Raw genomic sequence first — 27,919 nt, 5'->3', positions numbered from 1 at the left:
CCCCACCCCCGCCCCGCCATGCGGCTGCCGCGCTGCGCTGGCGCAGGGCCGGCGGGGGGAGGAGATGGGGGAGGAAAGGGGGGGAAGGCGCTGCCCTGCTGGGCTGCACCCGTGCCTGCCTCCGCCCGGCTGCCACATCCCTGCAAATCCCTGCCCCATCACTGCCCCAGCCCTGCTCCATCCCTGTCTGCCCCATCCCTATCTGCCACTTCTCCAGCCCTATCCAGCCCTGCTCCATCCTTCCCTGCTCCAGCCCTACTCCATCCCTGCCCACTCCTTCTCCATCCATCCTTGCTCACCCTTGCTCCATCCACCCCTGCTCCATCCCTCTTTGCCCCATTCCTGCCCCACCCTGGTCCCTCCATGCCCCATCCCTGCCCCATCCTTGTCCCGTCCATGCCCCCTCTGTGCCCCTCCCTGCCCCCCTCCCTTTTTTCCACCCTCCCTGCGCTCCTCCCCCCCCAGCCCGCCCCCTCCCCTCCTTTTCCTCCCCTCTCCTCCTTCAGCACCGTGGGCAGCTCCCGGCCGCGCCTGCCCTGGCCGCTCACAGCCCGCAGCCTCTCGAGCCGCGGGCGGGGGGCTCTGGGGACCCCCGCAGCCCCTCGAGGCGTCTCCCTCCCGGCAGCCGGCCTCTAGACCCCCGGGATAAGCCCCCGTCGCTGCAGGCAGCCCCGCGCAGCTACATCTCCGCCCTGCCGCGCACCCTCCCCTCTCCCGCAGCCTCCCCTCCGAAAGGCTGACTCGCCCCAAAAGAGACAAGCGGTCCCCAAAGGACAGCTGTCCGCGGGGGCAGGGTGTCCCCAGGAAGGCAAATCACCCCCCCCCCCCCCAGGGTTGCCTCCCTCCCGGTACGGACCAACGAGCCAAAGCTGCCCCAGCGGGGAGCCGTGGCAGCACCTCCTGCGCTGCGCCCCACGCGCGGTGAATCACGGCAGCGCTCTGGGCACAGAGTGGGGCTGCTTCCTTCCCCCAGCCCGCTTCCAGACCGTGCTGCTCTCACTTAGAGGAAAAATCTAGCTCCTGCAATTCAGAAACGATCGATAGTGACTCAAAAGAGAAAGCTGGCCTCAGGCTCCGGGCCCTGCTTTACGCAAAGATGCTCTTACTGACCCTGGAGGCAGCTCGAAAAGAATAAACCTGCGTTACCTGTCCTGGGGAAGCGCACGCAGAGGAAGAGCATTGCAGCTCGTGATGGCACAGTGCATGGGCTGAGCAGCTGCAGATGGCACTGCTGGAGGAAGGAGAACGGTGCCAGTGCCCTGCCTGCTCCGGCAGGACACAGCTCCTCCCTGAGACCTCTGCTCGCTCACCACCTTTCTCACCCCACCCCACAAAACAACCCCACAGGTAGCATCCTCCGAACTCCGAGCTGAAAATTCACCCGATGGCTGCCTCTCTGCCAGCAGCCTGGGAGTCTGTTATCACTGCATGCCTTTGACAGTAAGGCTGGTTTCCCCCTGGGAGAGGCGAATGAGCTCCAGTTGGGCAGAGCAGGACGAGATGGCCTTGCAAGCGTGGTGCATCGTCCTTGGACTCCTCCAGGCCAGCAACTGCTTCCAGCCCATGAGGTGTGCATGCACATCCCTGCACTACCATGTTTCTAGCAAGCATTTCAGATCACCACCCACATGTGTTAGCCATCAGTCACGTCACTGGCTTTCCTCTTGCCAGGGACAGAGAATCCTTGAAATGAATAAAAAGGAATCCTTAAAATGAGTCCATCCCCTTTTGTGTAATAGTCTTATTAGGTGACATTCTGCACTCTTCATCAAGTAAATCAGGCTCACAACTTCCCAGTGTTCATCAAGGAAGTGGTTACTGGCACTTCTTTTCACATTTATCCTGCTTTGGGCTTCCCAGAGCCCTTCATGGGTGTGAGCAGGTCCAGCTGTCATTCCCCAGGTTTTGGCATGATGTGAGTTGTCCAGGGTTAGGTTTGGGCACTCTAAAATAAATATGTGTCATAAAACAATTGTATATGGTATCTGCATGCAATTGTAGGAATGAGAGGCAGAGGAAAAAGTAGTTAAGAAGCTGTTTTATGGATATGGTTTATTTAAATGGTTTATTGAAACCCTTTCCATTGGTGATCTTTTTTCTTTTTTTTTTCTTTTTTTCTTTTTTTTTTTTTTTTTTGGTCAGACCTTTGGAATAAAATGTGTTAAAATGAATTTCTGCATGTTTCACAGGTAGCAACAGCAGCGCCTTCAACACCAATAGGCTTTTTTCATGTAAGACATAAAACATTTGACATGGAATGTACTATTAAAGCCAGACCGAGGGGGGAGAGGCATTCAAGGACTGATTTCCATTTCAAACTGCATTCTGGCACTTTGTACTCCAGCACCATTGGTGGATCAATATTTAATGCCCGGAGATTCTGGCTCTGCAGGAGTCATGTCAGGGGACCTCTAGAGCCAATCTGCTTGGGTAGAGGAGTGATAATTATTCATGGGCTCCTGCCTCTTGCTCCTTCTCTTGCACAGCCCCACTCTGCTGACTCAGTGCCTTATTCAGTCTTCTCTCCCTCTCTCCACTGCTGTAGCTGGACCCCTTTGCCTTCACCACCTCTGAGAGCCTGCACATCCCACCATGGCTAAAACAGCAATGGGTAAGAAACCGCATCTCTTTTCCTTCAGCCAGGACAACTCCTGGGAGCACTGCCTGCACCGGCAGCTCTTCTCAGTGGCCCTAAAGTTTAGAAAAATCAAGACGACGCTAAACATATTTTTATTTCTTTGATGGAAAAAAAAAAAAAAAAAAGAAAAAAAAAATAGGGGAAATAGGGGGGAGAGGGGAGGGGACCCCGTGTCTCTTTTAGCATCCTGAGATCGGATGAAGGATTTACTGATGGGCGAGGTCGGCAGCCTCATTTCCGAAAATGACAATTTTCATTTCGCTTTTCTTATTTTAAACATTAGTCTATCTCACGGCACCAAAGATACAGAGGCAGATATATTTATTAAAAAAAAAAAAATAGAAAAAAAAAAAAAAAAAAGAAAAACGAGCCGGAAAGTTATCCCCGCCGTAAATACGCCTCCCACCGCCCCGCAGCCCCCAGCCGCGGGAGGCAGCGCTTCCCCTTTTTTCGTTCCCAAAAGAGCCTCGGAAGGAGGTGGGGGGGGTAATTTGGGGAAAGGGGGTCCCAGGGGAGAGGTACCCCGAGGGGGGACGGACTGGGGGGGCTGCGGGCGGGGGGCTGCGGCGGGCACCTGCTGCGGAGCGCACTGCGGGCCGGCCGCGCCCAGCCCGGCGCCGGGGGCTGCGGGGGGGCGAGGAGGAGATGGAGCCGCCGCCCGCCCGCACCTGCAGTCTGCCGGGGGGGGGGGAGATGAAGGGGGGGAAGATGGAGGGGAAAAAATGGGGTGGGGGGAGGGAAGTAGGTCACTGCATCGTCGCTAGCTGGTGTTTTCTAGCGGCTCCCACCCTGCTTTGGCTCTCTCTCCCTGGGGGCAGCTTGCGGGGCTGGGGCGATGTCGCGTGTTGGAGCTGGCAGCCCCCCCGCCCTGCTCGGTGCCCCCCCACGAGCCGCGCCCTGCAGCCGCACCGCACCCCGCATCCCGCATCCCGCATCCCGGGAGCGGCCCCGGCCCCAGGGGGGGCTGCAGCCCCCAGCCCCGCTGTGGCCGCCGGGCGTTGGTCCTGGTGGGGGGGAGGGGGGGGTGAAGGGGGAAAACGGGGGGGGCCCGGCGCCAGCCCGGCTGCTGCTGCTGCCCCTTTGTTTGCGGGAGGCTGCTGAGATGGGTGGAGGAGCAGAAAATCGCAGGGGAGGGCGTGGGAGAGGGAGACGCAGAACAACCGTGGGGTCAAAAGCATCCAAACCCTGCTACTTCATGCTTTTTTTCCTTTTCTTTCTTTCTTTCTCTTTATTTTTTTCCTTTCTTTTTATTTTTTCTTTTCTTCTTTTTTTTTCTTTTTTCCCTTTTTTTTTTTTTTGGGGGGGGGGTGGGGTGGGGTGGGTGGGTGTGGAATGAGGCAAACCCTCCGCTTGTCGCATTCAAATACAAGTTTCCACAATCATTCACCATGAAAGCCGTGCGCACACAAATCACACAAAATAATGATGGGGTGCCCCACCGCAATTATGCTCCTTTCCTAAGAAACGACTCCCATTCCGTGCAGATGCTGCTACCACTCTTAACCGTGTTGCACGAAGTTGCTCCGAATCCTCCTGGCGCTGGCTCTAAGTGATGCATTGCACATTTATTTATCTGAATGCTGATCTTCCGCTCCCGAGGAATAATCGGTGGGGATTGAAAGCCTTTTACCCTGGCTGTGGCACTCTTGGGAAGGAGGCATGAGACAGCTGGATATGCAAATAGAGGAGAGGAGACAGGGCTGTGGGAGTCTGGCCAGCCCTGCAGTGCCGAGCACGCCGTCCCCTCCCCACTGCAGCAATCTGGTAATCGGTATTGATAATTTGTAGTCAGCTGGAGACTTATCGCTGCAGAAGGCCCTGCAAGGAATCCTGTCAGTGGGAAGGAAAGGGCTCTTCAGCCTTTGATTAATGAGCTCGCAGCACACAAATATAAAGGTTTCTGCAGCAAGAGACATGGCGGAAATCATTAGATTTGCCCAGAGACTGGTTGGCTGTATGGCTCCCGTTTGCCTATTAATACCTGGTTAACCAGCTGCTTAGAAAAGCAGTAAGAAGCAATATAACCACCTAGCTCAGGTTTCTGAAAATGCTAATTGCAACAGAGTTCAATTAAAAAGGAAAGAAACATCATTAAAAGCATCTTTTCTTTTTAAACTCCTGAAGGTATTGGCAAAGAGGAGCATTTTCTTTAACTTTATTCCTCCTTTCTGTATTCATTTTAGAGAGATTTGGGATCTAGGCAGCATATTAGAATAAGTCATTTCATCTCTATTTTGAGAATTTCTTCAGCAGAACAATTTTTATCGTCACGTAGAAGAATAGACTTGTTCTCAGTCATACACATTTCCAGCTACTGCTAAATAAGCTACATTTGCTTGGTACCTAAGCTTTACCCAATAGACCACTGAGAGAACTACACAGTGCCTGATTTTTTTTTATTTTTTTTTTCCTTTTGAGCACTGTAGTTTGCAAAGTGGCAATAAAGGCTAGGTCCTGCTGCCATCAGAGCCAACAGAACATTTCTAATCGGCTTAAGCTGGCCCACCATTACGTTTCTGGCCCCTCTCCAGCAAGACACTTAAGCAGGTGTCTGAGTTTGAGCATGTGAACAGTCCCACCGGCTTTGGGCAGAAGTCTTCGCCTAACTCAGTTTAGGCAGATGCTAAATACCTTGATAAATCTGCTTTTAATCTTCTTCCATAGAAAGCAAAAAAAAAAGAAAAAAAAATCTTTTTTTAAGGCTCTATTAAATAAAACCTTTTAAAGGAAAACTCCATTGATTTACATGGCAATTTCAACAGCTACAAGAATTTTCTTGTAAAGTCTGACTGCTCATAAAGTTTTTCTGTTTAGTTTGCTTAATATATGAATGATGCATACCATGCACATATATGTCTTACTTTAAAATTTCATATAACGTGACTGAAGAAAATCTGGAGATTTTTAAATTGTGCTCACCCCTAGACACCTTCTTCCAAGTAAAATCTGTGTTATATGGATGGATTTATCAGCTAAATCAGCTGATTTAATCTGATTTAATCAGTTAAATCAGCTGTTTTTTTTTTATTTGTTTTGTTTTTGGGTGGGGTCACTACAGACAAGGTAGACCATGTATGTGGTTGAATAAACTCTCTTAGGGTAAGTATGTGAAAGTGTGAGGGTAAAGCAGGCAGTTGTGCCAGTGGAACTAAAAAAGGTGTCTGAAAATTCGAGTATTTTCTGATAGTGTTTAGTTTAGGGACTATTTGTTCTGAAAACATGTTCAGAAAATTACCATAAAAAAAAAAAAGTCTCAGTCCTGATTATAGTCCTTGTTTATTTTATAGCAATTCATCTAACAGAAATACATAGGATTCATGTGAATAATGTGTTAAAGAAGTGTTTTAGTTAGGACCTTGAGATTAGGATAATAAGGGAATTTAGGCAGCCCTACCTTGCCCCTCAGTGGGACTGATCAAACCATTGTAAAAGTGCTTCAGAGTATTGTTCTGTTTTATCCTCTGCATTTTAGTTACATGCTCAGATCTAGATACTTAGCTTGATGGATGTAATGCCACTGCTCTTTGTCTATTAATGGACTGCTACATTATTGTTTTATCTGGTATGTAAACATACATGTGAAGTCATAAACATGTGCATGATTGTTGATTTTAACTGGTTCAATTATTTCAATAACTAGCTTTTTTTACTGCACAGCGCTAAGCATTTTGCCCTGATTTGCCACTACACTTAAACAACTGCTTTGTCTTTAACAATTTCACATTAGTAGTCATCTGGACATCAATGGCAGTGACAAGCTTCAAGTTAAACAACATATGGCTAAATGCCAGGCTGCATTCAGACTCAACATCCTCCTTTCCATACTGTACGGGTTTTAAGTGAAGGTTTTAACCTATTTTTTCCCCTTTTATATAGAAAGGAACACAAATCATCAATGAATTATTATTAATTGTCAGAAAAATGCATATTTGAATAGAACAACAGGAGATTAAGATGAGAATGAATGTAGGCAAGATTCAGAAAAGAGGGTTTGCTGTCTCATAATGTTGGCAGAAATGTGTTTTGACTGAGACATGGTTATTCCAAATTTTGTCAGGGTCTAGAAGAAACATTTCAATTAGTCTAGTGATCATTCTTTTGATAGGTTTGATCACTATGTTAATGCAAATTTACTAGTGAGTACAAGTCACTAGAGAACTCAAGGTTAACATTTACTTACATTTTTTCCCTGTTTTTAAGAAGTAGATTACTCTTCCTGCTACTGAAAATTCAGGCAGTAATAATTTTGAAAACAGTCCATATGGTTAAGAATTTATATTGCCTGATAGCAGTTCTTTACTTACCCTGTGAAATGCAGAGGCAGGAGAGCAGAGCGTCATCTATTCCATCATCTTATGGAAGGCATCCCACAACATGCTGAGGAAATAAAAATAAAATTCAGCAGCTTGAATACTCCCAAAATGTTCTCTCACCTCTACTTCCATCACCTCTTGTCCAAATATAAGCTCTATCTAGTCTAAAGGTTGCCTTATTTAATAATGTATTCTTTTAATTCATTCACATTGATTTTGTCAGATTTTCCCTTAATTAATTAAGCCTGGTATCTTTTTTAATTTCTTTGGTATTTGGAACTATAATAACACGTTTCTCTAGATCACATTTCGCACACATTTTTTTACCATAATTATGCATGTAATATAACAGCATGGTTACATTTTTCCCAGGTGACATTTATATTCATTTCTTTAGAAAAGAATTTTCCATTTTCAAATTAATACCATTAATTAAAAGACTGATTATAGCAGAGGGATTGGATGATCATATTCAGCAATATATTTAGGTGGCATTTTAGCCTTCAAAGACTGTGCAAAAATGAACTAATTAGTTTTCCTAAAAGCCTCCTGTGAGAAGTAGGCAATATCACATAGTCTGAAGCACAGAAATCAGAGGGTTCCCAGGACAGGCAGGTCTGGGCAGTACTTGACCCATGTAGCATTTTCTTGTAGGTCTAATTGAACTACCTTATTAGTTCATAGACAAAAGCAACAAGAGATATTTAGCACTCCTGAGAAATAAATCTAGCCCTAGGTGTCTTAAACTGGGTATCCTAAAATGGTACCACTCCAAAAAAAACTATGTAGTTGGAAAATTAACTCACTGAAAGATTTGTCAAATACTATACAGCACTTCAGTTACCACTTGACCTCAGGGGACTGAGGGTGGCAACTAGTCACCAACTGTTCTGCTAGTAGGCAACATCTCAGCTGGAATTGAAGTCCAACAAGTCTTTTCTTTGAACACGCTCCCCTCAGGCTTTATCTGTATTAAGTACATTTGTCTTTCAACTTAGATTATCAGGACTCATTGTTTTTTTCATCCTGACACTCTCAGTAGCACATTGCTTCGAGGAGGAGCAAATAGGTCATCATGAACCAGTAGTGATCACTCACCACCACAGTAACTACCTTCAAAAATCCAGTGTGAATTGTCCATACCTTTATAAGCAAAAGCTACCGTTGTCATCAGTGCACTTGCAGAGAACATGTCTTCTTCAGCAATACTATAAAATGGATGGTAGATGCATCAAATTCACGTCTTGCTGCCATGGGGTAATGGAGTTCAGCCACTGGCTTCAGCACAGTCAGGGCTGGTCCTGAGCCAGGGGGGATGCAGAAATCTGGTAGATGATTTGGAGGAATGTCTGCTATTCATGATTTTTCCTAGGGTGCACATAATCCTCACGTGATGAATTCTGTGGATACTGTGGAGAGCAAATTCCAGTGTGATGCTAGAATTGGGTCAGTCTGTCTGTGAGCAGCAGCCAGCACTTCTACCTTGGAGGCACTTCTCGATTCTGAAAGGTGCTGGGCATCCGTGTCTATGGTGAAGGCAGAGTCTGTTACTCTAGTGGCTCAGCACTTTTCAAAAACTGGAAGAAAATATTTTGGAGATACCAGCATGCACAGACCTGCATCCTCAACCAATGTATAAAAAAAAAAAAAGCCTAATGCAGAAGTGCTGGCCCCTAGGGAACAAAATATTCAAGAGATCACGTGTCTGAGCAATATCCAACATACAAAGCTTCTCTCTAATTATTTCATTTTCTTCCACTTACTATGTTTTTCCTGTCTGATAATACATAATTTAACAAAAGAAATGAATTTAAGATCTTTCAGCAGGATGTACAGTTAAACTGATGCACAGCATCTACATGAAACATTAGGCATTGCTACATACATTTAGAAACATTATTTTCTGTATGTTTGTAAGTTTGTCTAATCCAAACTGTTCATTAAAAATTATAATTTGTACACTCATTCAAATACACAAAATCCATCATTGCTGTAACAGTTATTATGTGGAGACATTTTGATCCTTCACACATTAGATTCTGAATTGCAAACCAGGATAGTTTTTGTTTGTTTGTTTGTTTGTTTTTTTCACTCCCATTACTGACTATGAATGTTTTTTAGTTTAGGCAAGTGACTGAGGACATTTAGTAAACCTCTAGGGCACCTGCAGTGGGATACAGGTGTGACTGCATCTACACAAAAGGTGGGGAGAGGTCAGCACCTCTGTCTATGGTCAAGGTCTTCCCAGAGTGATTGCACTCATCACCATCTCCTAGAGGAAATACAAGTGGGGGGGATGTTGAGACATAAACCTTCCCTCAGGCACTTCCCCTGCAGCTCCTGAAAAGACCTACTTCAGACTTTTCTTCTCCATCACCGAAGGAGGAAAAAGGTGGCAACGGGTCCACTCCTCTCCCTTGGCCGAACAGCTGGTGGTTGGTCTCCAAGTATGGCACTGGTACATGGTGGCCCTAGTCCTTGTGTATTCACCCTCCCTGGAGAACACCAGAGCCACCAAGATGCAGCCCCTTACTGCCATCCCATGGGAGCAGCTTCACACTGGAGAGAGAACAAGCCAGGGCATGAGCCCCACCTAGTATCTGGGAAGCCCTAGCTTATAGAACCATTGATGAATTGTGCACGCTACAGCCAGAGGATAAAAAGTAGAAACAGTCATGGGAGCAGAAAACAAAACATGAGTTTCTTTGGGTGGTAATTAGGACCCTTCAGCTTGAACCCCCTAATTTTTCAATGAGATTGAACCCATCTCTGCCATTTCCCAATCCAATATGCTCACCATAGACAGTTGTATCAACGGGCAGCAGTAAGACAGACAGCAATGTTTCTCCTCAGTAGCATTTTAAAAGAAAGCAGTGGTTGCCCGTGCTTTTATGATGACCCCTGTCCTATCCATATGGGCCACATTTTAAGAAAACAGGCTGAATATATTTCCCCAAAGGATAACAACTACAGTTGAAGAACACCCAATTCCCAATATTAGGGGATTAATTTCAAACCTGAGGCACTCTTGCTTGCACAAAAAAGTGGCATCTACAATGCACAACCAATTAGAGGAGCACAAATAACAGCATTTATGGGTTTTAGCAACCAAGAGGTCACTTTTTGCAGCTTTGCAAAAAGTTGCAGAATCCACATTTTGGATTTAGAAGCCAGAATTTTTCTTAAAATATCAATATAGGCAGCTAGCTCCTATATTGGATTTATCCCTTACTCATTTTATGACTTGGCTTTATCTTCATTAACATGAGAATAATCTTACATAATTAGTTCAGCATTGTTTTGTGAAGTTATGTTCCACAATGTACAGATGTATAACAATACTCTTACGTTCCAGAATTTGCAAAAATCCATACTGATCAGACCAGGAGATGGAACAACTTACCTTATAAAGCTGTATTAGCTTTCTGTGCTGTTCGTGTACTTCTTATAATCCTTAGGAAATTATTAGGTAAAGAAAAGTGATGCATATATTTTATACTGATTTGCATAGAAATCTACAAATTGAGAAGTAAACTTAAGCTAAGGTATGCTTTACCATAAGCTATGCTAAGATACTTTTTAATATTTAAGATTTTTTACATTTAAATATATTCTCTAGTCACAGAGTTACTATGGAGCTAAAACTTCCAATCTCAATACGATTTCTGATCCTTTCTAAAGCTATTGAAAACACCAATTATATTTTTTTCCATAGTTTTCTCATATTCAGATGTTCAGATTCATCCTCTTGTTTCAGCTATGATGACAGCTGATGTGATTTCACCAGCAAGATTCCTTGAAATGTCTAATATTTTTAGGGTTATTATTTTTTCATCTTAAAAGATTGTAGAGACCACATCCAGATCAAAGATTCACAAAAATTTTGACCTGTATTTTGTCTATGATAGTGTAGTAAAAATCAAAATTTGCAATTTACCAGTATTTTTGTACTGCAAGTCCTCCCAGCCACCTGAGTGGAGGTGCAAGAAACCTTTGCACGCTCCCAGGAAATCTTTTAAATTAAAACAGAATGCACAAATCAGGCTCTATCATTTTTAAAGACATATTTTTGCAGTGAAATTCACTTCTGTAACCAGAAGTTATTAGGCTTTATTAAATATCACATTTAACCTTTCTGATATATTTGCTTTTTTACATCATTCACATGTGAAAAGAAAGAGTAATTGATGTAGCTCAGTAGTCATGTTTGTAGTTGCTCGAATACACAGCCTTTATCTCTAAGTACTGGCATTTATTCAATTTATTAAGTAGATGCAATACAAAAGACTATTTCTAAGCTAATACCATTTCTATCCATTTATATATTTTTTGATGCTGTCAAGACTGCAGTCAGGTAGCTTTCAATATTACATTTGTAGATAGGAAAGAAGCCCATACTCATGGTTGTTTAAAAAATAAACATCCACTAGCTATCAGTAAAACACTTGTTCTCAATGCAAATAATATATTGCTGGGAAAACAATGTTCTAACTCTAAACATGATTATTTTTTAAAGTAGAATATCTGTAATGACCTCTCAAGACAAATAACAGTAAGATATCCATTTTAATCTGTATAGAGAATTCTAGTTCTTCCCTTCTGAAGTGCATTCACTTTTTTTTTTTTCAGTGAAGTATCAAGAAGTGCAATGGTGTAAAGACTTTCACCTTCTAGTGGTGGAAGGCCTGAAAAACAGGATTAAATATGACAGAGATACTTTCAAGTGCTCTGCAAAATTTTTATTATCAGCTGGTGTAGATCACCTATGCTGTTCTGCAGTTCTTGGCTTGTCTGGCATCCCAGTCTCTTCTGCATGAAAAATGTGACCAGTGTTCTCAAGAAAGATAAAAAAAAAATACTATAATAAAGATAAACACTGAACCACAGCATAAAACTCAAGCCATTTAGAGAAGCAAAATGGAGCAATCTACTATACAAAAGTTACAAAATTAAATTTAATATATTTTTACTTAGCTATAAGGTATATAATTTCCTAGAATAAAGCAAAAATTAAGGAAAAGTATCCTGGAAATGGAATACTGGATCAGACAGACCTCAGTCTGTCCCCAAGCTGGCGCTTTTTGATATTTTTGACATTTTTATAGCACTCTTAGTGCTATTTATGCTTCAGAAAAAAAGTCTGAGCTAGCCTTCAAGAAGATTTCTATTTTTGATTTCTCACCTCTGGACTTCCTTCCAAGCAGCTTGCCATCCAAAACACAGTTTCCCATCTGCTCCGTCCCCCTCACCTACTGATTTCCAGTCCCAATCCATCTCCTTGGTGCAGTTTTCCTTGTTTTCTTAACCCAATCTATTTATCCACTACAGAATGTCATCTTCATTCTTGGTCATTTTTAAACCATCCCATTCCTTAACCAACTTTACCCCCCCCCCCCCTTTTTTTTTTATTTATCTGCTGTCTACAATTTCTTTCACCATCTAGATTCAACTCTCATCCCTTCACACAACCCTTAATAATCCTCCAATAATCTTCCCCACTTCTGAGGGGCCAGAAAGGGAGGAATTGACACCATGGGATAGTTGTTTTCTTTTTCCTGTTTCCAGCACCCTTCTGCACAGCAAGCAGGATAAGCAGTGTTTGAAACACTGCTCTCAGCCCATGTGGAATCAGTCATGTACAGCACAAAGTGTCCTCAGAGAAATTGGCTGAAAAGCTTGGACATGTCTCTCCTCGCCAGGGGTGAAGCCTGTAATCACATATTTCAATGACATTCCATGGCCAGGCCTGGGCAGATTTTTCAATGGAGGAATGATTTCCTGGCACAGAGCTCTACAGCCCTTCAAACAAATGCAATAAGTATTTGTTCAGTTTATTATGTACAATCTCTGTATTTTTTTTTCCTAGTTTCATTCATTTCATTCATCTTCCCAGAAATGATGAAATGAATTTTGCTAAAAGTTTTCCACAAACTCAGCAAGAGGTGGCCCTCCAGCCAATGAAATTATTGACCAAATTGTTACAATTTATCAAAGAAATACTCAGTGGAAGGAGTCCTACGCTTTCTAATGCAGTGGAGGAAAAAAAAAAAAGAAATAAAAAGTGGCAGTAGATGGGAAATAGCAACTGTGGTGTATGGGCTGTACATCTGAATGGATAAGATGGGTGAAGGTCAGGAACATCGATTGTGCTAGAATTAGGTCTGATACAAATGTAAATCTACGGTAATAGACCCGTGTTGAGTTATGTATGATGAACCCATTTTTTCCCTTTTAAATCTCCAGAAGCAGCAGTTTAGGAAGGAAACATCTCCTTTATTATTTTGAAAAGTCATATAAGAGCCAGCTACGCTAATAAAGGAGAATTTGATTATACAGGAAAAGAGACTTTTTAATACAGGAAAAGGAATTTGATTATACAATAAAAGAGAAAAAGCAGGCCATTATAAGTTGACATTTGGATATCTCCAGCTCCTGCTACTTTTAGGATATATTGAAAAATGTGACAGCCTGTCCAGTTGTGGAAGCTTGATAAGGCTGATAAGTTACAAAGGACAAGCAGAACAACACAGAAGAGTCTCTGATTTGCTTTTAATGACAGGCTGTTGACACTGGGATATGGTGGTGCACAGTGTCCTGAAAATCTAGTTATTGGAAGCAAAAAATCTCCCTTACTGTAAATGAGCCAAGCACCCTTCCACCGGTGCCCCACAGAAATCAATAGAGCATCTTGGCAGGGATTGACTCCAGATGTGGTTAATTTAGCAGCCGGGAGGTGCCTCTGAATTCATCAACACTTCCGTGTAAGTGAGGACCAGTACTGCAGGAAAATAGAGACAGGCTAGCAGACAGACAGCTATAGAGAGGCTGACAGAACACATGAACTCTAGATAGCTATATTTTCAGTAATATTTCATAAATTGAAAAAATCACTAAACTTAAAAACAGTATAAATGTGGGACGGAGAACAGAGAGATACAAAAAAACTGTGGTTGATCATGAAAGACTTAATTCAGAGCAGTCATATTATTAAAACAGTCATATTATTAAAACTTATTGTAGCTTATAAATTTATGCATTTATTTTACCTCTTCAAAAATCAGTATGTTTCTATTATGTAAATCTGAGCAAAGCTACTTAAAACACAGGTGGCTTCAACTAACTGGTGTTTTTTGTTCTAGTTTTTTTTATTGTGTTTATTTTAACAAAAATATCTCACCAACAATTGCTCTCTCTCAGGCAATTTAATCAATTCTGAATAATATACCAATTTAGTTGCACCATCAGCATGGTTTCAAAGCAGAGGCTGTCATTCCCTTTTTTTTTCGTTCATTTTACACATCCTCTGATTAAAGTACTCAAAAATATTTATAATCTATGCCTAGCTGATAAATTTTAGCGATATGCTGCTGAGTGGTATCATTGTTTTCTTAATTTAGGCAATCAAATATTTGAATATATGCATAAAGACATGCCAGGATACAATAGTAAAAGTGTAAATCAGTTCATTAGTAATAATAGCTGCATAGATAGTTTAGTCATGCAGAAAAAAATTCTGAAAGCCACAGAATAATAGACATTCTACAAGTAGATCCAGAATTCCATCTTAGCCCCTCAGAAAGCATCTACTGGGTAAAACTTAAGTGTGCCGAAGTCAAAGAGAACTTTTCAATCAACTTGCAACAAGGCTGGAATTTCATCCACAAATAATCTAATGGCTAGTAAAACATGGTATTAATCAGCTAAAGTTCAGGAGTGACAGTAACTTCAAACTATTGTAATTAATTTTACTGAGAATTAGGATGCATTCCTGACAGTAGAATGTTATAGAACATGGACCATATCTTCCAGAGAGGCTTGTGAAGGACCACTTATAAATGACTACAGCTCAGTGGTCAAACTTTACTGTAGTATACATGCATAGCATGTTCTGTTTTTTTTTTGTTTTTTTTTTCTTCTCAGACTGAGAGAAGATGTGACAAACTGGAAAATGCTTGTCACCTAACAGGAGTCAAGGTTACTGAAGATTTCATCCATTGCTTTGCAAGAGTCACTTCATTGTTGACACTGCCCAAATCAATTTTACTAATAAAGGCAAAGCATGTCCAATCAAATAAATCTCTTAGATTTATTACATGGACTGGATTTGGTATAACATTTTATAGTTAAAATAGGCACATTTATATTTGTATGCTCTATTTCCAATATGATGTTGTGATTTCACTCAATAACAAATCTTGCAGAGACCCTGTATTTCTTGTGTTGTGTAAGTTATCATTCACTGATACTCAGACTGCTGTTTTATATGCAGTAGTTCCAGGTATTAAATAATCACTTAAACACACAAGCTATACAAAATCCTCCCAGTGACACAAAGCCTTTTTTTTTTAACATTACAATTATATCTTTATTTATTTGTTTGTTTGTTTGTCTTTTAAATGGCCCCATCTCTTCTGTATGGTTTATTGATTGCAAACCTGAAAGGGTACTTGAATCACTGCATTTCAAAAAGAGGTAGGATGATTGGAGAAGTGACCTCTGGTGATGACTACACCTAAAGGCGAGTAGCTGAATGGGCTGGCGTCTCTTTTGTGCTACCATGGCAAGGTGGTCTTGCAACATGGCAAAAGGAAACCAGGAGGGTTTTTTGGCATGAAAGAAGGTAGGATGGAGGCCAGTGAGGAAATGTTTGGCTGGGAGAACAACGAAAGAATGAGCCTAAGGGCTTTGGTCCTGTAATGTACTGAGGATGAGCTCACCAAAAGCCTGCAGCTAATGTACAAGTCCTGAATGACAGAGATAGTGCAGAGGTTCAGTGAGATATGATGCATTTTTGTTGGGATAGAAAACATTAAAATATGTGAATACAAAAGAGGAGGGTAGCTGGGGCTGTAAGGTGCTTAGCAACCCTTACCTTCCACAATATCATGGGGTGTGAAGACGAGCTTACTGTGGGAACTTGACCATGGTTCTGGTTGGAGGGACATCCAGTGGTCATCTAGGCTGTCCTGCTGCTTGAAGCAGGGCCATCACCACTTTGTCCAGCCAATTTCTGAAAACTTCCATGGATGATCTCACAAATTCCCAAGCCACAATTTGTGGCTGCTGATCCTTCTTGTTACCTGGCATTACCTGGGGAACATGCAGGTGTGAATCTGTCATTTCATTGATCTTCCCCCTAGCTCTAAGTAGCTAGTATAGTCTATCTATATCCCTTAGGATACACTTTGCCCAGCTAAACAAAACTGGCCCCCTTCACCAGTCTTCACAGGCCACCTGCTCAGGTCCCTTACCTTCCTGGCAGCCCTTCACTGGGCCCTTTCCTGTTTGTCCATGTTCCTCTTAAACTGGGGGTCATCTCATCTGATACCTTTCACGGAGTGGTGGAAGAAATAGAAAAAAAAGCTCTTTCGTGTAAGACTTTTAATACTGAAATAATTTCTCTGAATAAATAATAATAATAATATTAAAATAAAAAAAAAAAGTCACTCCCCCCGTATCCATTCATATATTGTGCTTAGGCTTCATCTTTCAACATTGATAGTTAGAGGTTTATATAGCCACACACTAAACCACCATCTGAAATCTCACTTGGGCATTTGTAGGATTTCTTAGGACTGTGTAGAAGACTAGCAGACAATTACCCAATGCTCTTCAATGCTGTGAAAATAAATTTTCATTGTGAGCATACTGATAGTTGAAATGTCTATGAGTTGCCCCAATTTCTAGACTTGGGAATCTTCCAAAAGATACTTTTCTAGTCAATCTGCTTCCCACTCATTGTAAGATAATGCCAAATGAAAAGATGAGTTTTACAGAAACTGTTTTGTATCAACAAGGTTGATCAGGGAGTTGCTGTCATCTAACTTACTCTGCACAGTATTTTCGAAGACCTTTAAAACCTCAAGACATTATTTTTGGACCAAAACATTTCTCCAAAGATTAACATACCTTGGTTATGATTCCTATATGGAGAGACTTTCTTAACTCAGGTTTTAAATTTGTCTAAACTCAGAAATTCATCTCTTTGGAATATCCTGTAATGAAAATACAGTCCCTTGCTCCCATATATACCCGATCAAGGGAACTCTTACATTGTTATAAATACATTTAAAAGAAAAGGATTTAAGCCATATGACATAAAGCATCCATAAAACAGAGCATCAGGGTATCTGCAGTGGAGTTGTCATTATCACACCTGCATGGTTTTAAAGCAAAAATCTTCAGAATTACTTGCTTTTCACATATACAAACTCTAATGTTAAAGAACTTTATATAAAGACTTAAAACTCATTTGCTTAGAGCTCATTTTGTTCTGGTACTCGAATTTAAAATGTTATGTTAATTAACACAATTATAACATATATGTCATTGTATTAGTGCAAAGATAAGAGCCCTTCATTTTTATATAATCTACTTATAGATGCTGTTTGGAATTGTGTACAGGAATAACTAATGCCTTTATTCACACAGATGAGACATCCTTGTTTTAAAATGTACCACAACATTAAAATTCTATTCAAAATCCAGAAGAAAAATGGATTTTTCAGGCTGTCTCCTTTCATTGTCTTTTGCATTTTGATATTTAGCCGGTAGTCATGGCAGCTCATAAGAGTGATTGTGTAGCACAAAGATGCAATTACATGTGTTTGGCTTTGGGTTAAGTAGATTAAACACATGCGGATTGCTCAAAATCAACCACTAAACTTATGTAAAAAAGCTTTATATAAATACGTGTAATGTATATATATACGCATATTTGTAACCTAATGAATGCTCCTATTTGTTTCTTCCAGACTCTATAAAATAGGCTTTCTAGCCTATGGGACCAGGTTTGTTTGAGGGGTACCTTATACATCCCTCACAGCAGCATACTGTTTCTAAAATGGATTCTTCCAATAATTATAGTGTAAAAATAATTGCAATACGTTCTGCACTCACTGAAATGACTCAGCAAGCAAGGAATACATTCAATTACTGGAATATAAAGATCAAGAGTCCATCCTAACTGCAAATTATAATTGTATTTATCCCATATAATATAAACACTAATTTCTACTTAGCTGACTTGCCTACAGTATTGTCTTTGCCTAAAACAAACAAATGCACCTTGCAATTTAATTTGCAAATCATTTTCCGGGCCTTAAGTTATCACTAATTAATATTTTCACTTTTTTTAGTTCTAAGAACAGTTTTTAAAATACTGGAAGACATCAAGGATGTCTTTGGAGTGGCTCAAGATGTGTGTTAATGAGGATTGTGCTTAGAAACTCTGTATGAGTTATTAAAAAAAAAAAATGTATCTGACTTACATTTCTGAAAAAAAACACATGTATAACAGATTCCAGATAAACAGCAAGGACCATACTCTTTGTTAATGGAAAATGGCACAGAGCAATGTGGCTCTGTTCACTTGATGGAGATATTCTACTTCACAACAGCTGAATTATGAAAACAGAAAAAGCTGGACTCCTTAGCCATTTTTCCTTAATTGTCTGCTTTGCAGAAGTATCTTGAGCCATCCCTTTGCTTGATGGCTTTCTTCCAGAACCTGAGGGTAATTCTGCTAAAAGTTGCTCTACCCAGAAGCCCACTGTGACTCAGAACAATTTGATTGCAATCTGAGTACAGAGATGTGGAGAAAGGGGGGAATATGTCATAATGTAACTGAAATAATATCAGCACATGTCCAGAAAGAATCTACTGTGTCAAGATGACAGGAAGCAGTAGCAAAACTCTTATTTCAGTTGTGAGATGAAAAATATGCCAGGATTCTGTAATGATTCTCTAGCTATAATATTCACAGCCAACACAGAATAAAATGTCAGCCAAAGTTAGTGGATGATGCAAGGCCAGGTGATGAAAGACCAGGAAGAGTTTGTTGAGCCTACATAAAGGGATCACAGTGATACAAAATCCAGTCAGTGGAAGTTGCTGTAGAGATCATTATGAAAAATTGAATACGTGCAGCTGTTCCAAACACACATACATGGCCGAGTCTGAGATTCAGAAAAAATCTGGTGCTGGAATCCAGCTCTGTCACATCCTGCTCTACTAACCCAGTCTTATTGCTAAAATAGAACCTGCAGCACACTTCATACCTTGGGAGACATTGTTTGATCATAGCAGGCTGATCATAACTAACTGTTTACAGCTCTGTTTCATCAATTTTGATTTACATCCTCACTCGAGAGGTTGTTTCACCAGCTAGCACCTGTACTGCTTGCACCATTCTCAGAGAGACAACCTGGGCCAACAGAGGTGTCACTCACTCAGAAATCAGACATGGGTTCTCCATGAAGCTTTCCTACAGACTAAGTCTGTGACCTGAGGCAATTTTTGTCACCTCTGGGTCATTTCATCCCTGTTGTTCTCTGCCTGGCTTTCTCACTTGCACTGTAAGTTCTTTGGCACCGGCTGTTCACATCTGACGTGTTTGTACAGAAAGTAGTGCAGATCCCAGCTGGACCCCAGCATGCTCCTGCAATACAATAATGAGATGACCTTAAGAGCGTGCTGGGAGACAGCAGCCATCTCCAATAGTCTGATCCCTGACCACCGGGTGCTCCAGGGGAAAGTAATGTGTTCAAAAGGACTCAAAATTGTACATCCCACCCAGTGCCTGGGTCACCAGCAAGCAGCATAACTGCTGTTATGGTGACTGGTACCTGCATGCTAGGCCTGTCAGGAAAAATAGGCTGGCTGCATGTTCTGGGACTTGTGTCCTTCCAAGCTCTAACTCTGTCCACCCCACACCTCGCTTGTTTGTTATCTAGTAGAAAGTCCCATCTCCTTTCCAAGTGGTTATCATTTTCACCTTGTGCTGTGGCCACCATTTGGACCCAGGATTGAGTCAAGCACCACAGCTTTGCACCCAGGAAGCAGCACAGTTTGAGGGAAACCACTTCTGAGGGAAGGATCATAAATGTGGGGGGGGGGGGGTCTCCTGCCAAAGGGAACTCCTGAGGCAACTCTGCTAAACTGTTATGGCAGGTTAGTACAGCTGGCAGGCTCAGTCTCAGAAATGTTGAGACAAGATAACCTGTGTACAACAGCACTGAGATAGGTGTGTTGAGGTCTTCTGCTTCTCTGGCTTTTATCCGTGAACATTAGCATTCCTTAAACCATGGCTTTTAGCCTATGTGGAGACTGAGATTCTGGTTCAGTGCTACTTAGCAGGGATGATCTTCAAAGCTGTCAGTAGTAAGTTTGGGGTGAAATATCTGACTTTTAAACCACTTTATACGTAATCTGTCAGAGAAGTAAAGGAATCTAATGTCTCTAATGTGCTGGCAAAAGTGTGTGACAACACTTCAGGCATACAAGGTGAAGGAAATACTTTAAACAGTGAGCATTAAATCATGCAAAGCAAATCCATGCATTCAAAAATTCCAGGGCTTAAGGTTTTGATCCTTAAATCATTCGTGTAAGTCTCTGAGTGAGAAGTTGGTCAATAGGGATTTTCCTTGAGAACAGGAATATTAATGATAGGATCAGACTCAGGCTGATACATGTAGTACTGTAGTACTGCTCTTACCAGTAGCCTTAAATGGAAAGTAAAATTGAAGACTTTTCTGGAAGACATGAGATAGCAAAAATTTCTACAGTACCATCAGATCTGTGGAATTTATTTATTTATTTTTATTTGCATCCTGGGAGAAGTTCTCTGCAGTGCAGTCAGGGTTCAGTAAGTGGATTTTCTTATAGTCTCACCAGTGAAAATTACATATATTGAAATAATACAAAATAGTTACTTCACTTCTTAACATTCTGACATCAGAAAATAAAGTGAACAGACATTTGAATCCAATCACACTCATTAAGTTAAAAACATAGACATGGCATCTGGAGTAGTCCATTTCAATCCAAAAATGCATAGTCATGATTGGCAATTAAGTTGTAAATTTAGGGGCAGTTTTCAACTTGACTTGTGCCACCCTGCAATCTGCATGTTGACAAGACACCTGTGTTTGCATCTATGCACCAGCATGTTCAAGACAATCAGTATTGGGCTTTGCATAAGCAAACAGTTGCTTGTGTATTCCTTTGTGTGGGTTTTCCAGTCAGATACTGTGCTGTCACCTGAGCTGTGCTGTAGAAAGGGCATACAAATACTTGCATTTGACGGTAGCGTTCATGGTACAATTTGACACAATCTTAATAAGCAACTGAAGGGGCAGATCTGTCACTTTCATCATTTTTTGTCTTTTGAAGAACTCATGATACAACATTTTCAGTCATCGCAATGTAGATTAGATCTGTCCAAGTTCTTTCTTTCTGGACTTATGGTAGGAAAGATTAAAGTTAGTGTTCACAGAGGAATCTCAGTAATTCACAATTTATTTTCCTTGTTCTGTTTCTTGTTTCTTTTTCATAGTACCCGCTTCCTCTGTGGTATACATGTAGATACTGACATATCACAAAATTCAGGGGCAGGGGGCATGACCAAAACTTTATCATCAATTAATGAATTAACACGTTGCTTTGACAAACCAAAAACTCTATCACCTCAAAGGGAGCATTAACAAAGTAAAATTTGTAGCAAACTGCTGTGTCAGTAACGCCCTTAAGAAATTAGTGCAGAAGATGGCTGGGGTAGGTCTTCTGTATCTTGCATTCCATGCTTCATCAAATCATGTTTCTTACTCTTACAGTCTCTTCCAAATCAAAAAGACAAAGCAGGACTTCAGGGACTGTAATTCATCACAGCAAGCTGACTGTCTCCCAGGCAAGGGAACAGGGCTGAGTCATGTTCTGGCTTGCACATTTTGACTATGGGCATTGTGCCAGTTCCTGCTTCCTTCCAGGTGTGCAGAACCTCAGGAATTAGTTGGCTGGTGGTACTTCAAGTTTCAAAAAGCTATAACATTTTCTTATATACAGACTGGATTCAGTAAAGTAAAATGAATTAACAGATTTGCATTCATCAGGTGTTAATTATAAGTAACATTTACACTATCTCTCTGCTTTCATGTGTTAAAAATAGTCTTGATTATGAATAATGGACTCTGCTGTGACACAGCAATCTGTCCTAACTGTGCTTTGCCAAGGAACAAAATGTGACAAAAATTGCCCATGGCCAATCAGTCAGGACAGATTTTCATGTTACAGTGTAAACTGTAAAAAAATTCCTTATAGCTATTTGATAACAGATAAGAGCAGACAAGGCAGTTTCACCAGCATTTTCCCTGCTTCTCTCACCAGCAGGTAACTGGTTGCTGACTTCCAATGGCAGCTATAGCACTCTCCCCTGTCAGCTTCAACAAATGGGCAAGTGAGCTGAAGGACTGGTAGTGGACAAATTTTCTGCCATTAGTGAAGGACTACGGAATGCATCTGAGTAAATGCATTGTTTGAGATCTGGAGAGCAATTTTGAAGTGAATCATCAAAATATCCCAGCTGACCATGCTTTGGTCTACACTGCAGAGCAATCTCAAAGCCCACAAACTAGATAAGTTGAGATGTGAAGAAAACTAGAAGGTATCCTTTAGTAGTACTACTATGCTCCAGGAGCTAATGGTTGGTAAGAACATGGGATATATTCTAAAGAAAATACACACAGCATGGGGATGGAATACTTAGAAGTATGTCCTTTCACAGATCCTATCCTGCCATATGCTTTGCTACTTGCTCATGTAGATGTAGTAGTACTTGAAAGCCTCTGAGAGATCTAACTTGGATTAGCAAGTAGAGAGCCAATCAAAAAAAAAAAAAAAAAAAAAAAAGAGCATAAAGAGCATCAAAATGTTCTAAAACCAGCTGTTATATATTATGCCAGAAGTTTCAGGAGGTGGTGATATTAGCTTAAAACTGTGATAATAAGATGCACTGGGGATTCATTCAGGGGAAAAAAACATGCAATCTTGAGTTTCAAGCCAATCAGAGATTCTTCTTCTCTGAAGTTGTCAAAGGTTTTATGGGTATTTGATAATATTTTATTTTCAAGTCTTCAGCAGCTATGGATGTGAGGAATTCACTTCTTAAAATAATAATAATAATAATAATAATAATAATCTGAAATAATACACAACTTAGAATTTAAGAAGATCTGTAAATAATAGGATATTCATTGCAAAACCACAAGAATTGCTAATACCAAAATACCTTCTGATTTTCAGCAAAAAATAGTGTTCTGGGATCTTGCCCAACTTTAAAGCATTTAATGCATCTAAACATTTAAATCTTGCTGCCTGTAACTGAGAAGATGATGTTGCTGTCTTTTGTCAACATTGTTCTTCCCTAGTAATTTCCCTATCAAAGCTTTTGTATTATTACGATTACCATCATTTACTTTCCTTCATTTAACTTGCACAGTTAATGCTATGATATGTGCCCTACATGACTGCACAAGGAGCTATATAATTAGCAAGCCAGTTGAAACACATTTGGAAAATGAGTTAGGAAAAGTTTATTTGAAAAATAAATTTTGTTGCAATCACTGATCCTCTTTAGGGGTTTTTAAATGCTCCACTATAAAATGGAGCATTTTTGTGCCTACTTCATTTAACACAATAAATCCTGTGCAGATTACATAAATGTTGTGATGTTGGCTTTTTGATTTTTTTTAACATAATAAAAAGGTTTCTTTTAGGGAAAACGTGTTTTTATGGCTAAAACACTAGCTCTACAGGGTTTGGGAAACCAGGGTTGTCTCCCTGTTCAGCCACAAACTCCCTGTGGGACACAGGCCAATCACTCTAGTTAGATCACCATCTACAGGCACCTACGTAGTTGTCAATGGGCTAATAATACAGCTTTTTCTTTAATGCGTGGCATTTTAAGGAAAGGACAGCTGAGTAATGCATGGCTCCTGATATTTAAAGCTGCCAAGTAAAGCTGTTTTTGTCTGGTCATGGGGGAGTAATTTTCACACCACTGATGCTGGACACCTGAAGAGGTGTGTAGGTCTTCAATTCCTTTGAGGCCCTCAGACCTCAATTCTCCAACAGGCAACACTACATGTCAGCACTGCAGGAGTACAGTAAATTACACACTCTCCCAGTAGCTGCCTGAGACAGAACAGGTCTCCTTTTCCATGCTTTCCCCATGTAACCTGCGTGTTGCTTGGTTTCCAGGGTTGCAGCAGCCTCCAGAACTTGCTGTGAGTGTTCAAGCCAGGTTCTAAGTGTGGCTGAAGGACTTTCTAGGACAAATAGAGACTGAATCAATACAATGAAGAAAGGAAATTTAATGTTTGCAAAGCATGGAAAATCATCCTAATTCTGTCAGTAGCCAGAATGAAATAAAAGTCATTTCACCAGTGTGCTTTCAGTGCAGCTATTATGTTGAAAGGAAGGAGAGCTGAGCATTTTCTTATCTTTCTCCAGCCATGTTTTGCAGATGATAAGCTGGCAGAACAGACATCATTTTCTGATCATTTTAAATGCTGCTAGAAAACAACACATATTCAATGTCAAACAAAGATAAAAAATAATGACAAGGACCCCCAAAAGACAAGGTTCCTAGGACACCTCTTTCCATGCCTCTATCTATAAAGATGTTTCAAGCTATGTGTTGTAGCAGTGATTCATCATACCTTTTACAAGAATGTTTAGCTGTCAGCTTGTGCCATCAATGGCAACTTGAAGTCTGTTTCCTGTATCTTTACTAGCCCTTTATGCAGGGCCTCGTGTGCTCCCACTCCACAAACTCTCTGCTGAAAAGGATGCAGTTTTGGTGGTGTGAGCAGCTGGCTGGACAAGCCGTTCTCCAAGGACAGTCTGGACGACCACGCCTGTGTGCTTAGAATTACATATGCAGTTAAAAGTTTTGTTGAATTAAGGCTTAAATGGCTAAGCATTTCATTATGTTTGACTGCCAACAGATATCAGTTTGATGTCTTTGACTCTTCAGAGGATTTTTGAGTTATATCTTGCAATTTAGCACTTATGTTTCAAAAACAGACAAAAAAAAAAAAAAAAAAAAAAAAAAGAAGAATTCCAAGCTCCCTTGGCAACCTTAGTTCAGAGAAAGCAAAGCCTTCAGTATACTCCTGGTCTGAGGTGCTGTCTTTCTCTTGTGGTATCTATAAAGCTGTATGTCCTTTGGATGAGTTATTTAGTGTCCATGATTGCCCATGCGAAGCTACATTAGCTAAATTAATCATGCACTGGCAGTTAGAAATCCATTCATAAACTGATGTATCATTCAAATACCACCATTCTGAGCAGTACCCTAGGGTTCTTGAGCCCTCATCAACCTCAGGGCCTTTCTGAGGAAAATAAATAAACAAATAAATAAATAAATAAAAGACTCTAAAGCAGCCACAAGAAAGACTGAATGACAATTTCATATGTATCCACTATTTGAAGACCAAAGGGCTCTCTGATTTTCCTTTTGTAACAAGGATTAATTTGGTCTATTCTGTTAAGTACAATACTTTCAGCCCAAGTTATATTTTAAGCCATATTTTCACATGCTGGCAGAAAACATGTGTCTCCCTCTGTAGATATGATTTTGATAGCAGCAGCAATATGTGTGTGTCAAGGTCAGTTTTGAAGCAGCCCCCAACATATATATACTTTATGCTGTGTGTGCAATGGCTTGCGTGTTGACTAAGGAGGACTTGGGAGAGCTGGCTTTAGTCTGGGCTCTGTCATTGACCTGCCAAGCAACCAGATACAAGATTATTTTCCAGTTAATAAGCTGAAATGTTAGGAAGGGCAATTGTAATGGCTAGGTATTGATATCACCATTTCTAGAACAACTCATCCTCAGTATATCACTGGGGCCTATAGTAATTACTGGGCTACAAACTAACAGTAAAGGTAAAGCACAAGCATCTTTATTGCATCAGCTGATATGCACTATACCTGAGTATGGAAGCAAAATATTTTGGCCAGCAAGTGAGGAAGGAAAAGCTTCTTTGTCTCAAGGACTTACACATATTAAGGATATTATCCTAAGGATTTTATAAATGTATCCTCATTTCTGGATTTAATTTTAATTATCTGGATGACGTTTTCATTTGTAACGGATAATGTCTTTAGCATCTGCCTATGGCAATACATGGGCAGTGTTTCAGAGCTGTTCTCAATTGCATTTGGATACATCATAGAATTTTGTAAGAGCTTCATTTCTCTCCACCTGCCAGGAGATAGTGGGGTCATGGCACTCTTCCAATACTAAATACATTGCCTAGTAGGTAGACTCATCTTCTATAAACCAAAGATGACTGTATTCATTTTAGCCGAGGCTGAGGTCATGCAGGAGATCAGAAGCAGTCTCAGCAGTACTGAGCATCTCATATTTGATGTGGTAAAGGTTTCGTGTCCAGAAGAAATAGCTGAAAGTAAATATTCTAGATAAATCTGCCAGGTGCATGATCAATCAGATTTGCTGGTCACTAGTCTGTCATCCCATGTAGAGGGTCACTAAGGAGAAGTTGGGGAAATTAATTATTCTAATAAGGTCTCTCCTTTCAGCTTACAAGGAAAAGATGAAGGAGCTGTCCATGCTCTCTCTGATCTGCTCCTGTTTTTATCCTGAACCTCGCAACATGAACATCTATAAATATGATGGTGAGTAACTTTCATTGGAAATCATCCTGCAGGTCAGATAATATGCTAATGCTAGGAAATGACTCAGATAACCATCCTGGTACCTAATGTTAGGCAGTCGATACTTTGCTGATTTAACAATTCATTTGCTGGTCTTGGCTGTTGTCTTCTATTGATTGTATATTACCTCTGATGCTCAATATTGGTCCTAATAGCAACTAACTAAACTTTTAAAGCCCTTTCACGGTGAACTGTATTTTTTCCCAGTACCCTGAGAAATACTTACTATTTGAGTATTACAGATCTTCACAGCTGACATAATTTCCAAGGAAATGAAGAAAAGATGAAAGCATGCTTAAAAAATTAATCAGCTTGGGCACTGCTCGCATGGGGCGTGAAATGACACAGAACGCCAATAAGCTTCCAAAACTGCTGTAAATTTTTATTTTTATAAGATTAGTGTATAATTAAACTTTTGTAGATAAAATGGGATGTGCTTCTGAGAACAGTTTTTAGCCCATAATCTGCTATTTCATTTTAAATGTCCAATGCAAAGATGCTAAATCTTTTGTCTGTACTTCTGATCCTACATTAATGTCAGTGCTGCTTCTCTCCTTGATACCACCAAAGTACTGAAAGACTTAACATTTCTCACTTTATCGTGCAGACATGGAAGTTAAACAGATCAACAAACGTGCCTCAGGCCAGGCTTTTGAACTGATCCTAAAGCCACCATCCCCGGTCTCAGAAGCACCACGAACTTTAGCTTCTCCAAAGAAGAAAGAACTCTCTCTTGAGGAGATCCAGAAGAAGCTGGAGGCTGCAGAGGAGAGGAGAAAGGTATTTTGCCTTAATAAAATACTAGTAATTACACCAGACATTATACAGGATAACAGACATGTTCCCTATCCATTGCCATAATTGTTTTGCATTACCATCACTGACCCACAGTGTGTTTGCATGGACAAAATCTATTAACGTTTTTAAAGGAACAAATTAGTTTATTTTCTTTCAGCAGCTTGCAGACAAACCTGACTGATTTGGATGCTTGGGAAACACATGTCATTAAAATACTGATGGCTTTGGACAAGAAGCCTGAGATGCAGATAGCACATGGGACAGCCTTAACAGCAAAAAGCTCTCTGCTCTCCTTTTGTTTCTGTCAGACCAGATCAGGGGTCCCTGGGAGAGTCAGTGGAGCCATTACAGTGGTGTGTGGTGAAAAGTGAATCCCCTGAAGTTAGTAAATCTGGTTTGCTGACATTTGCTTAAAACTTGGCCCTTATTTTTGACTTGCAATGAAACCAGACTATTCTGAATCTCACTAATTTGAACAATTCAGTCATTCGAATGTTGCACATTAACACTATTGCTTCTGTCTTTACTTGTGTCAAAGCAGAAGGACATGTCTAAATGTGAAAGGCATATGCATAAGCAGTAGCACCTGCCCAGAAGTATGAGTTTTCACACACCCAAATGATGACATGCTTCAAAGACTCAATCTGTGAAG

The 27,919-nt window shown here is 40.8% G+C and overlaps 1 protein-coding gene and 1 long non-coding RNA gene across 2 annotated transcripts in view; one reads left to right on the top strand and one right to left on the bottom strand.

Moving 5' to 3' along the window:
- LOC140001852 (uncharacterized) overlaps nt 1-1,259 on the bottom strand; it is a 222,983-nt gene extending 221,724 nt beyond the window's left edge. Inside the window, exon 1 of the long non-coding RNA XR_011807439.1 lies at nt 1,147-1,259. This is a non-coding gene — a long non-coding RNA (uncharacterized lncRNA). The remainder of the gene's footprint in view (nt 1-1,146) is intronic.
- Nucleotides 1,260-2,452: 1,193 nt separating this feature from the next.
- Nucleotides 2,453-27,919, top strand: part of STMN2 (stathmin 2) — a 37,400-nt gene continuing 11,933 nt past the window's right edge. The window contains exons 1-3 of the mRNA XM_005016023.6: nt 2,453-2,611; nt 26,335-26,430; nt 27,077-27,249. Coding sequence (XP_005016080.1) covers nt 2,593-2,611; nt 26,335-26,430; nt 27,077-27,249 — 288 coding nt within the window. The 5' untranslated portion in view covers nt 2,453-2,592. The remainder of the gene's footprint in view (nt 2,612-26,334; nt 26,431-27,076; nt 27,250-27,919) is intronic.

The sequence above is a fragment of the Anas platyrhynchos genome, chromosome 2, assembly GCF_047663525.1.
Source record: "Anas platyrhynchos isolate ZD024472 breed Pekin duck chromosome 2, IASCAAS_PekinDuck_T2T, whole genome shotgun sequence".
NCBI lineage: Eukaryota > Metazoa > Chordata > Aves > Anseriformes > Anatidae > Anas > Anas platyrhynchos.
Note: the sequence above shows the minus strand (reverse complement) of the source record. Positions and strands in the feature narration are given on the sequence as shown.